The sequence below is a fragment of the Cryptosporidium andersoni genome (assembly GCF_001865355.1).
Source record: "Cryptosporidium andersoni isolate 30847 chromosome Unknown contig_63, whole genome shotgun sequence".
NCBI classification, from domain to species: Eukaryota; Apicomplexa; class Conoidasida; order Eucoccidiorida; family Cryptosporidiidae; genus Cryptosporidium; species Cryptosporidium andersoni.
The window spans coordinates 31,259-43,858 of NW_027122887.1; the positions used below are offsets into that span (position 1 = coordinate 31,259).

General features: G+C 26.1%; 6 protein-coding genes across 6 annotated transcripts; 2 read left to right on the forward strand and 4 right to left on the reverse strand.

The window, feature by feature from the left end:
• Positions 1 to 18: 18 nt before the first annotated feature.
• cand_018060 (ATP-binding domain 1 family protein) lies at positions 19 to 837 on the reverse strand (the record flags this gene model as incomplete). Its single annotated transcript, XM_067212040.1, has 1 exon — positions 19 to 837. One exon carries the CDS (start codon positions 835 to 837, stop codon positions 19 to 21), a length of 819 nt encoding a protein of 272 aa, XP_067067179.1.
• Positions 838 to 989: 152 nt separating this feature from the next.
• Positions 990 to 1,712, forward strand: cand_018070 (uncharacterized protein; the record flags this gene model as incomplete). Its single annotated transcript, XM_067212041.1, has 1 exon — positions 990 to 1,712. One exon carries the CDS (start codon positions 990 to 992, stop codon positions 1,710 to 1,712), a length of 723 nt encoding a protein of 240 aa, XP_067067180.1.
• A 248-nt stretch (positions 1,713 to 1,960) lies between these two features.
• Positions 1,961 to 4,717, reverse strand: cand_018080 (uncharacterized protein; the record flags this gene model as incomplete). Its single annotated transcript, XM_067212042.1, has 1 exon — positions 1,961 to 4,717. One exon carries the CDS (start codon positions 4,715 to 4,717, stop codon positions 1,961 to 1,963), a length of 2,757 nt encoding a protein of 918 aa, XP_067067181.1.
• A 182-nt stretch (positions 4,718 to 4,899) lies between these two features.
• Positions 4,900 to 6,676, reverse strand: cand_018090 (uncharacterized protein; the record flags this gene model as incomplete). Its single annotated transcript, XM_067212043.1, has 2 exons — positions 4,900 to 4,938; positions 5,036 to 6,676. The coding sequence occupies 2 exons, from the start codon at positions 6,674 to 6,676 to the stop codon at positions 4,900 to 4,902; spliced, it is 1,680 nt and encodes a 559-aa protein (XP_067067182.1).
• A 1,193-nt stretch (positions 6,677 to 7,869) lies between these two features.
• On the reverse strand, positions 7,870 to 8,928 carry cand_018100 (TBC domain-containing protein; the record flags this gene model as incomplete). Its single annotated transcript, XM_067212044.1, has 1 exon — positions 7,870 to 8,928. One exon carries the CDS (start codon positions 8,926 to 8,928, stop codon positions 7,870 to 7,872), a length of 1,059 nt encoding a protein of 352 aa, XP_067067183.1.
• A 288-nt stretch (positions 8,929 to 9,216) lies between these two features.
• On the forward strand, positions 9,217 to 12,537 carry cand_018110 (kinesin motor domain-containing protein; the record flags this gene model as incomplete). The annotated part of the gene is made up of 1 exon (XM_067212045.1): positions 9,217 to 12,537. The coding sequence occupies one exon, from the start codon at positions 9,217 to 9,219 to the stop codon at positions 12,535 to 12,537; it is 3,321 nt and encodes a 1,106-aa protein (XP_067067184.1).
• Between the last annotated feature and the right edge of the window lie 63 nt (positions 12,538 to 12,600).

The following is a 12,600-nucleotide window of genomic DNA, read 5'->3' on the forward strand; positions in this document are numbered from 1 at the left end:
ATATTAAAATTATATAATCTATTCAAAGTCATCATTACCAGTTATATCTGCTAAGTCAAAATTTGTATTTGGCTCTTTATCATCATAGTATTGAAAATTCATATCAATAGCTAATAATACTTGTCCAATAGAATCTTCATCATCAGGTTTAAGACATACATAAGATACCATGCTGTAATCTTCTAGTAAATTTGCTAAAGCCATATTTAAAGGTTTTATATGGATTGGCATTGTTTTTTCTAAATCTGTGACAAGTGAAATAGCATCTTTCTGTAAAATTGTATATATTAATTGCTCATCTTCTACTAAATCACATTTTGTTAAGACATTGACATGAAATATTTCTAGTTGTATCATTGCGCTTAAGGCAGCTACTGATCCTGCTACAAATTTACTTGCATCAGTTAAAAATCCAACATCTAGACAATAAATACCACAAACTCTAAAATCCCAATTTTTAAGTGATTCTATAAGTATTTTCATTATTGGTAAGTGTGTAAATAGTTCAATTTGCCCAGGACAATCAAATAGAATGTATTGATGATCTCCATAACCAATCTCAAGTTTTTCTTCAAGCCAATCTAAATTTTGAATAAAGTACTCCATTGCAAATATTTGTCCACCATTAGGTCCTAAATGAAGCTCTTCCATAACATCATCTAGACTAATTAATTCACGTATATCAATTGAACATGTATATCTGAAATCTTCAGCAGCTGGATCAAGGTTAATAATATGACAGGATCTACCTAATACTTCACAATGTTTTTGAATAATTGAACAATATGTAGATTTACCTGATCCAGCAGGACCTATAACTAGTTGAGCATATTTCATATTGAGGAATTTGTGAATATTAAATGTAACAATAAAAATGTTATACTTCTGGATATAAGAGTTGCATAATAGAAATCACGGGACATCTCGCGCTTAAATAAAATGTCTTATAAAGATTAGTTAAGGAAGTCTAAATATTATTCTATATATATATGACATATATTGACTATTCAAAGTGGGATAAAATTAAATTGGACAGTGATGATGAAACTGATAAAAAATATACACAACCTTCTGTTACTCGTTTTGATAGTCCAAAGTTAATATCTTTAAAGGATGGTACATATTCTATTGAAGAAAGTATAGAAAAGAATTTAACATCAAATTCCAAGTCAGACAGTTTGATATCTTATGAAAAAACTTTAGAAATTGATGAATTACAGTATAATGGTGGGCATGATTTAGAAGGAAGGTACTATTGGAGTCAGACAAAGGTTGATATTAGGTTGTACGTTATAATTGATGATAAAATTGATTCAAAATATTTGGAAGTCTTTATTAAAGAAGATAATATTACAATTAAATATAATAGCACTATTTTTTTTGAGAAGGAGTTTAGTTATAGTGTAGAAGATGATGAGGATATGATATTCTGGTCAGTTATTAAAGTAAAAGATAATAATACATGTAAACTTATTAGAATGATATGTATTGAACTTAAAAAGAAGAAACTTATAGATGAAGTCAATATATGGTGGAGAAGTATGTTTAAAGATGGTACCTTTATAGATATAAATGATTTAGAAGATCGTAAAAATGATGAGACTCTTAATAAAAATAAGGAATTCTTAAAATCATGGAATGAAGCACATAGGAGATTTTTAGAGGGAATAAGAGAGAAGAAATCAAAGGGTGATTTACCTATATTACTTTAATAATAAATAATGATAAATTTATTTCTATTTTATAAGTAGAAATATAAAATCTTGTATTTAATAGTATATTGTTAATATTAAGTATGATGTGATATATAAAATATTAACTACTACTAGTAAATAAGTGATACTCTAACAAATTTATTGCCTTGTTAACTATAGATGTATCATTTAACTATAATTATATTATTAATTATTGTTTATACACTATATGTAATTGTATACCTTATTCAATTAAAGATTTCTAATTACTTAGAACAAATAGATTTATCAAATTTTTGAATAAGTATATCATACCACATAAGCGTTTTTTTATCACTTGATTGTTTTATTGACAACTTCTTTACAATAATTGATAAAGCAGAACTGAGACTGTCGAAATCTTGTTCCCATGATGAATTTAATTGATTTTTATTGCAAACACATAATATTTCAAATACGCTACTAATATAACGAAGTTCTACAAATATTTGAAGTAATCCAACATAATTTAACTTATCCATAGCAATAATTTGACGACGATATGTATCTTCCATAATTTGAGCTATCTTATATACAATATTTGTAACTAGGCTATTTGTATCACTGTTTTTATAATTAGATATGTTTGATTCCAAGGAAACCACAATACTTAATATATATTCACCTGATGTAACTACTGGAAGTGAAGGTTGGATACATAATTCTCTTATAAATTCTGTAATATCATTATCTGATAGATCTGAATTATTTATAATTTTATGATTTAGTTGATCATGAATATTAAAATCTAACTTTTCAGTCCATTGTTCTAAATCACAATAATTTTCAAGAAGTGCCATTATAGGATATGAGCAACATTGTGCAATTATATCAATAAAATGGCATTTAAATGTTTTTATTAAAGTTGAAGTATAAAATTGCTCTATAGCAACTTCTTCTAAGTTATTACTTCTCTTAGACATTAAATCAAAAATTATATTAGCAAGTTTTCCAGCTTCTACTATATTTACATCTCTAATTATATTAAGATCTGCAATATTAATATCCATAGAAAGAGAGTTAACATATTGATCTATTTGTGGATTTTGATACTCAGATAATTGGTATATTTCCTGACAATGATTTAATAATTTCCTAAGTAAATATCCAAATAATTGATCTATATCTAAAATACAAAAGTAGAATTTGATACATGCTTTCAATAATTCTTTATCTAATAGATTGGGTGGACCATAATCCTGTAAATACTTCAATTTATATCCTAATTTTTTAACTAGATCAGAGTTGATAGATCTTATTGCATTTTGAAATGGATTCATACAACCTTGAATACAATAATGTAAATATTGCGTCAATATCTGATCTATAAAAACAATGAATTGTATTACACATCCATCCTTAGGGAATGGGGTAGGATAAATATTCTCATTCAAATTTGATTCTGAAAGAAAAGTCCTAGTTATTGTATCTGCCAATATATTAAAATTTGCTAATACTTCTTCAGATAAAGAATATAAAGAATCTACTATATTATTACTTGTATTTAAAAAAGGGCTTAATGATTGTGCTCCTCGAATTATTACCATTACATCACATTGAAATAGATAAAATAAAATATTTGTAGTTTTAAAAATAGTTTCATATATCTCATTAATAACCACAGAATTATTTTGGGATGTATCTGTAACATCATTTAATAAATTGGAATTTGTGCAATTTTGAATAATTTGCATTGATATTTCAAATGATTTATACATACGTTGACATACTGTACGAATATCATTAATCACAGATAATGTTAGGCCATCATATGTAATACTAAAAATATTATCTTGTTTTGTCTCAATACATGCTTCTAAACCATAATTAAAAGAAAAGTTTGTAGTAGTTTTAATTGGTTGGGTTATGAAGTTTATAAACTGTCTTAAACTATGAATACACGTTTCAACCAAAGTTCTATAAAATTTATGTAAAATTTTCATATAATTACTATCTCTAGTAAATAGATCCTTAAAAAAATTCCTTCTAGCTAAAATTAATTCATGAAACCATCGAAAATATTTAATCACTGCTTCATCTTCCCTAATACGATATATATCATGTCCAATTTCTGATATTTGTAAATCTTGTATAGGTTCAAAAATAATTAAATTATCCATACTTTTGTTTCTTGGAGAACTATATATATTCATATTATCATTTTCATCTTTTTCAAATTTCTGAGATCCATAAGATGTAAATGACCAAATTAGTTCCCATATTCTATGAGCTTGTGTAGTAAATATATTCATTAAAGCCTGTTCAAGCCTAGGATTTTGACCAAGATTCTCATATAATGATGATATAATAGTAATATTTTCAAAATTATCATATCTTATAAATTTTTCCTCAATATATTCATCAAAGTAATGTAATATTTTATTCTCTAATGAATGAAATTTCTCAATTCTAATAAAGAATTCTGGAAGGCTCTCTAAACTACTAACTAGTAGTTTTAAAGAACAAAATTTATTAGTTATATCTTGTAATCCCTGACCATCATTATTTATAATTAACTTTATATTTTCTTTATTCTTTAAGATCTCTTCTATATCAAGTAACATTGATTCAAATTTCGAACTGTTCTTAAGTAATTGTAAAGCTGTTTCTAGTCTTATTTTCTGATCATATAATATTAAAATATTATCAATAGACTCGTTTTTATCATAAAATTCGCCACTACTTAAAATATCCTTTTTAAACTGATAAATTCGAGATTTTAAATTATCTAACATTGATGTATTTTCATTATCAAATACTTTTATCTTTTCAAATGAGCTAGAAATAGTATCTAAATCCCTCTCAATGTAATCATAGTATTTAGATAATAATTGATTGCAATTATTTGAAATATTTTTCAAAGTATCAGGTAATGAAATATTTCCATCTTTATTATGGAGCCTTATTGTATTATTTAACCAAGCTATTGGAGAAAACTCTGGATCTTGGAATTTCTTCAAATCAAATAAATCTTCTGGACACATTAATTGTTAATGTATTTATCAGTATTATTAATTTAAAGGTATCTTACCTAATATTAATATTATTAATACTCATAAGATCCATACTGTTCAAGATTAAGAAAGCGCTGATTAGATGCACCATTAATAGGAGTGTGGCCATATTGTTGGTACCTACTTTTTTAGTGATCTAAGCACAATGAATATTATATTTTCTTTAATCCCTGTAACTTTGCTATTAAGGACTAAAAAAAAATCATAATAAAGAAATTATCTCAATATACAAATAAACATGATGGATAATTTCTAGAAAAAAAAAATTAATAATTTAATAGAACTTACATGCTTATCTGATAAAAACTCTATATCATTGTTTCTATTATTTTGGAATTGTAACAAAAATGAAATGAGTTTTTCTTTATTAATGTATAGTATTTTATGAATGTCTTTTGATTTATTTGGATTGGCTACAAATAATTTGAATAGATGAAATGATTCAAAAGATATTGAAGAAAGCTCTGATATTAGTAATATCATAAATACTTTCAAATATTTGTAATTAGATGCAAATTTAGTCATTACTTTTGTCATCTCGGGTACGGATAATAATTGATTTAGTAATCTTAATCCTTGTCTTTTCGGAACATAGTCTGGTGACTGTATTAAATAACCAAAATAATAAGAAAAGAATTTATCCTGATTTGTTGTAATAAATTTATTCGTTAAATGAGGTGAAATAAATAGATAGCACCGTAATGTTGATATTGAATCTGATGCAATGTCAAAACAATTACTACCAGATAATTTGATTAGTCTATAAAATATCTGGTTATTATAAATAATAGATTTTAATATATAAAAAGCTTTATTACGGAATATATTTAAAGGAATAAATTTCAAACTTGTTTTTATAATCTTTTTATCTTTTATTTCGGGACTTTGTACTATACCAAGCAATGATGACAAATCACGCATAATTTCTCCTATTTTATATGAAATAGCTACATATTTATAATGATGTAATAATATGGAATATAAATCTTCACAATTATCTTCTAACCACCTGAGGAGTAATAATTTTTCATTTTTAGAAAAATCCTTTATATATAAGTACTTGTTATCCTGTAATTCCATTTTATTATTATCTAAGGTTTCTTCATTAACATTAGATTTTATCTGAGAATCATTATTGAATATTTTACAGGCTTCATCAAATCTATTATATTGATTACTATATTCTATATCTTGTAATTCATTATCAAATACAATATTTCTAGATTTTTCATTATTATCATTAAATATTGCAGAAATAAATTTAATATGATCATCCTCATCTATTATAATTGATGATCTATTTAATTTTGATTCACAATTTATTACTTCATTATTATTAATATCTTTATTTAATGTATCTATTTCTGATACAAATGATCTAAATTGGCAATTTCTAATTTCACTGACCACTAATATAGATATTATATTTAATATTATAGTTTGTTCTGCAACTGATAAATAGCCAAGGACTGTTATAAGATTTAAAATCATATCATTAGAGTGTAATATTTCTGATAATTTATATAAATAATTCATCATTTCTTTCTCATAATGAAAATCTTCAGTATTTAAATTTAGGCAAATATCTATAAACCTTTTTTCAAATTCTTCTAAAGTTTTGTTAAGTATTCTCCTTAAATTATCTAAATGTATTTCTATTTTAGATTCAATATTTCTAGATTCAGCTATAGAACGAATAGTATTATCTTTAACATAATTTTTGATAAATTTTTCTCTATGTTCACTATCCAGTCTATTTATTTCATTATTAATTACAATATGCTGGGAGGTTATCTTAAGTAGTTCAGTATTTATTATATTGCATGTCTCTGAGAAAATATGTTGGTCTTTATTAGATTGGGTCATATAGTTACTTGATATATTTTGTTCATTCCTATTAAATACTTTAGATATTAGCCAGCTAAACATTTTTAATCTTTCAATATATCACTAACCTTATGGAGTAATGTAATAGTTACAAATAATAATAAATAGATTCACTTTTTTGAAGGCAGTTTCTGCAAAAGCGGGGTTATTTATAATAATTTAATGAGTAATACATATAAAACTATTCCAAAGTCATAGGGAATTAGATAATATTAAACAAGCTGTATAACCTTTCAAAATATTAATGAATATATCTTTAAAGTTACAATTTCAGCTGTTAGTATAATTAATTAATTATTTGGTATATATTCTAATTATTAGATTAGGAAATTTGATAATAAAAAGATTACAGTAGTATTTTATTTAATCTAAGCTTGTAATATTAGAATTAGGTCCCGTTAAAAAAATGAATAATTATTGCAGATTTCTAGATATATAGAGTAATTATATATATATATATATATAATATTTTATCAAATAAAGAGGTATTTATAATTTAAAAGGCTATATATGTTGTTTATTCTAATAGTGTATAATTACCTATAAATGGCATTATTAGTGCTCTAAAGTAAATTTTATACTTGAATAAAGAGTGGATAATCATGTTGTGAATTTTTATATATGAAATTTGTTATTGATGAATATTTTAATATGGAAAAGACTAAATATAAATACTTCAATATCTATCTCTACAGATTTATTTGAAAATTGTGATTATAATGGTATGATTTCTGAGCTTAAGGATTTATCTGTAAAAAGAAATTAATGCAATCTTTAATTATTTTCATATAAGGTCAAAATTTCCAAATGAATCCAATTATATTGAATGAAATAAAAAACAAGTATCATTTTTAATCAATTCTAAAAAAAAAAAATCTTAGGTATTAATATTTTAAATTGGTCATAAATAATTACAAATAATTATATAGTTTATTTTATTAGAATATAATTAAAGATGAAGAAATCCAACTTGTTACCTATCTTCTTATATACAATTGGCTACTTTTTCTTTACTTTTGAAGATTTTGAATATTTTAATAAATAAAGATGAATAAACAAATATTCAGTTGATGACATTTCAAAATTTATTCTTTTCAATTTATTAATCTAATATAATATTATGGAACTTTTATATTAGAACTAACCATATATTTATAAAGGATAAATATATTATTTATAATCTAATGTATTTATTAACTTTTTATAAATATTTCTATCAATACCTTTAAGAATTTTCATTCTATAGGGTCAATTTGAATATTATGGTTATAGTTAATTTCCGATTTAATTTCATCGGAAAGATGAATTTTTTGAGCGTGATATAATAATATTTTACCACATGTAATATCATCAAAACCAACTGATATTCTTAATGACTTAAAAAACTGAATTATATTTTCCATTGATTGGTCTATCAAAGCTGATTCAATAGCTTTAAGTAAAGCAATCGCAATTGAAAGTAATGAATGAATACCATGAGCAATAATATAATCCCACAAAATAACAACTGTTTTTAATGGTAATGCAGATACAAATAGAGTTAGAAACCATGGATGTAGGTATATAGCATCAATAATACCTTCTTTTTGGAAATGTCTCCAAAGTTTTGGGATATTTAAAGCAAATAAATTATTAAATACTTTAATATACTTATTTAAAAGTGGAAATTTTTCTCTATAAAATCCTGATAAACCATATTTTTCTAAAATAATAATTAAAACAAAGAAACTCCCTTGTTCATCGAAATTACTGGTAATAAGTAATACAGCAGCAACAAAGTTCATTCCTTGGCAATATCCTACATCAGGTATATGATTAGCCACTGCATTAAGTACCCTAAATAAACACTCTTGAGGTTCATGATCTTTAAATATATTCAATTCTGGAAAAGTTCGAGGTACATCAATACTAATTAGTGGTGAATATTTGTTTGGAACACCTGCTGCATATTCATAATAGTCTTTATACCATTGATTACATTGACTAAGTGGTTTGCCAATCTTACTAGTAGTAAACATATCAATATAGAATTTTGCACTAGAAATACTTACATATATAAATTCATTATATATACCATCATTAGGGATAATATCTAAGAAAATTGTCCATATTAGCCATCTATACTTTTGAGGAGTTCCACGAGAAAGCCTACGTTTAAAAGTTTTATAATGGTGCTTTACAAAATATTGCAAGCCCTTATTATCCATTTTCTTCCATTTAGCAAAGCTTTTACTGTTGTAAACTTCAGGAGCATCTGCTAAAAGTTCCTCACATTCTTTTATTGCCAAATTCATCCTAAAAAAAAGTGTACTATCTCTTCTGAGTGAAAGTATACTTGCCAGTATTCCCAGCTTCTTTATAGTATACTCTTACTCATTTATAAAAGTAGATAAAAATCTCCATAACTAATGTTCAACAGAAAGTTCATGAAGTCGCAATAGCGCTAGCGCTATGTTCATGCAAATATGTGGGCCAGTATACTTTGTTGACTCTAATGTAATTAATTTTTTGTTTGATAACCAAGGGAATTTGGCTACTTTAAACAATAATTAGGATATATTTAAAAGCTTAAAGGTGTATATATGAAGCCAAATAGGGTGAAATTTAATGTATCTGATGAAAATGGGGTAAATGTGAAAGTTATTGTCCGATGTCGTCCTTCGACTGAACAAGAAAAAAAAGATCCAAGTAACTTCAATATACTACAGACAAGACCAGAAACAAAGGAAATAGTAGTCTCACAGCAAGGTTTGGGGCGTAAAATAGATTCTTATTCTAGTAAAGTATTCTCCTTTGATGGGGTGTGCGGTGCATATACTTCTCAGAAGGAACTTTTTAAGCAATACATTGTTCCAATTGTTGATGAGGCACTTTTAGGGTTTAATTGTACAATATTTGCATATGGACAAACTGGGACTGGCAAGACTTATACAATGGAAGGTGATATGAAGGAGTACTTAGAGATATCTAACATTTCTTTATCTGATCATGCTGGTATAATACCAAGAGCAGTTCAACTCATATTTGAGAGATTAGAGAGCCAGTATACTGAATATGGTGTACGTGTATCTTATTTAGAGATTTATAATGAGGAATTATCTGATTTACTGAGTGATGAAAAGGTTTCACTCAAAATATATGATGACACTTCAGGAAAGAGAGGCCTAAATGTGGATAAATTAGAAGAGATGCCAGTAAATAAAGCTCAAGATATATTTAATATTTTGTCAACAGCAGTAAGGAAAAGAAGAACAGCTGAGACGTTACTTAATAAATGTTCATCACGGAGCCATTGTATTTTCACAATAACTATACATACAAAGGAAACCAATATTGAAGGTGAAGATGTATTAAAAGTGGGTAAACTTAATTTAGTAGATCTAGCTGGTTCAGAAAATATTCAGAGAAGTGGTGCGAATGCAATTAAAGATCGTGCAAAAGAAGCAGGTATGATAAATCAAAGTTTACTTACATTAGGTCGTGTAATTAATGCTCTTGTTGATCATTCAAGCTATGTTCCATATAGAGATTCGAAACTAACAAGATTATTGCAAGATAGCTTGGGTGGACGCACAAAAACTTGTATTATAGCAACAGTTACATCATCTTCATTGTATCTTGAAGAAACATTAAATACACTAGATTATGCTCATAGAGCAAAAAATATTAAAAATATGCCTGTAGTAAATCAAAAGATGACTAAAAAGGTGATGATACGTGAAATGAATTGTGAAATTGAAAGACTTAAATTTGAATTACAGGCAAATCGTGAAAAAAATGGAGTCTATTTACCTCTAGCTCAGTATACTGAGATGGAGTGCAAGATTAATAGTCAAGCAAATGAAATATCAGAATTAGAAGGAGCATTACGAAGTCAAGCTGAGGTATTGAAACAAATCGAGACTAATTTAGAAACTATGACACAGGAACTATATGATAGAAATGATCGAATAAATGCAGGTGATTATGCATCATTTCAAATTAAAAAACATGCTTTATTATATAATGAGAGGTGCGATGTTTTATATTCCTTACTAATGGAGTCTATTAAGAATATGTCCAAACTTCAAAAAAAAATTATTCAATATCAAGAGTATACTGGTGATATGTCAACTCAAATGCAGCTTTTACATGAAAGTATTACAAAAAATATACATGATATTTGTTTTAAAACAAGCAATTCATTTTATAAAATAGCTCATGAAATGAAGAATGGACTATTAAAGCAGTGGTTACAAAGGAGTAGTTTGGCAATAGAGGAAATTGAGAATATTGTAAAAACAGGTAAAGCATTGTGTCAAAATGTAACCTCTATATTGGATGATACATTGAATAGATCCTTGAATTCCGAAATATCAGCTGGAATTAGTAGTATTAAACAAACTGTATTAGATAAGATATATGGTGAAACATGCAGAATGACAACTTTATTAGAAGGAGATATAAACAAGCAGTTAACTGAATGCACTAATATAGCTGATGAAACAATTCTTTTTGAAGAGAGTGGATTGGTAGAGTTTAAAAAGTTAAATGAAGAATATATGACTAGACTTTCAGAATATGAAAGAGACATTCAGAAACACGATGAAAATATTCAAGTATTATTTAATCAAAAGTTAAATTTAATTAATGAAATTACAAATAAGAACTTGGAAAGTCTTGATAATAGAGTCAAGGATCAAATATCAAATTTCAATTCAAAAGCTAATATACTGAAGCAACAATTTAATCAATTCGTAGATTCATTTGTTGATGAAGCTACTAATGACTTAGTTACAACTACCAAGACAATATTTGAAGATATCAAGTGTACACGAGATTCTACTATAGATAACTTGAAGCAGACTTTAAATGAGCATAAGATTTTTATGTTTGGAACACAAAGTTACCAAAAAATTTTGCATGAAATTCAGGATAACTTTATCAAAAAAGTTCAGAGTGAAAATCAGTTACGTATGGAGAAGATAGCTGAAATTAAGAAAAGTATTGGAAACATTTCCTCACATGCCGGAATTGGTTTTCAACATATAATTTCAACAAATAATGAAGAATTTCAGAAAGGCACTTTTTTATTGCAAAAAATATCCACTTTATCTCAATCAAGTATAAAGAATGCAATTCAAGATATAAATTCTGTAATATCGATCCAATCTAATTCATATGAAGAACTTTCATCATGCATATCAAATTATTTTAATTATTATCATAATGAATATTTAAGAGATACAAATATAACTATTGATGATATATTGGATGAGTTAGGAGCTATTCATAATATTGGAGACTCAACTGAAAATCACAGGGATACAATAATTAGGCGTTTGCAAAATAACATGGATAATATGGGAAAATTACTTAAACAAGAACTCATACCTAGTGGATTAACTCCTAATAAAAATATGACTATTGCAATTCCAAAAATTGTATCTAGATGTTTATCCCCAAGTAAATATATTAACTATTATAGACAGACAGTCCCAAGACCATCTTTTAACTTAGATCAAGTTCAAAGGATTACTGATCCTTTTTTCGAAGAACCTGTAGATTATTTAGAAGGTGATACTCAAGTCATAAGTTTGTTGGAATATATTAATAATAATATGTCAACATCATCTAATACTTCAATTCCTTTAAATTCAACCGATATTACTCCCAATAGTATTATTAGTAAAAGTACAACAAATAGAAGTACTCCAGTAATTGATATGTTACCACCTCCAATTAAAATACCCAGTGAACCAAACTATTTAGATGAAAATGTAGTTATTGAGGAAAATTTCAACTTAATGGATTTGAATATGCAATCTCCAATTAGTGTATCACCAGCATCTGTACCTATTTCATCCATTCCCAAACCAAAAAGTACAAGAAGAGTAGTCACTAATAAAAAGATAAATAAGTAATAATCTGAGGTTTCAAGGCATATATCTTCTACTAAGAGAATTCTCTCGCTAACCAGATATTCA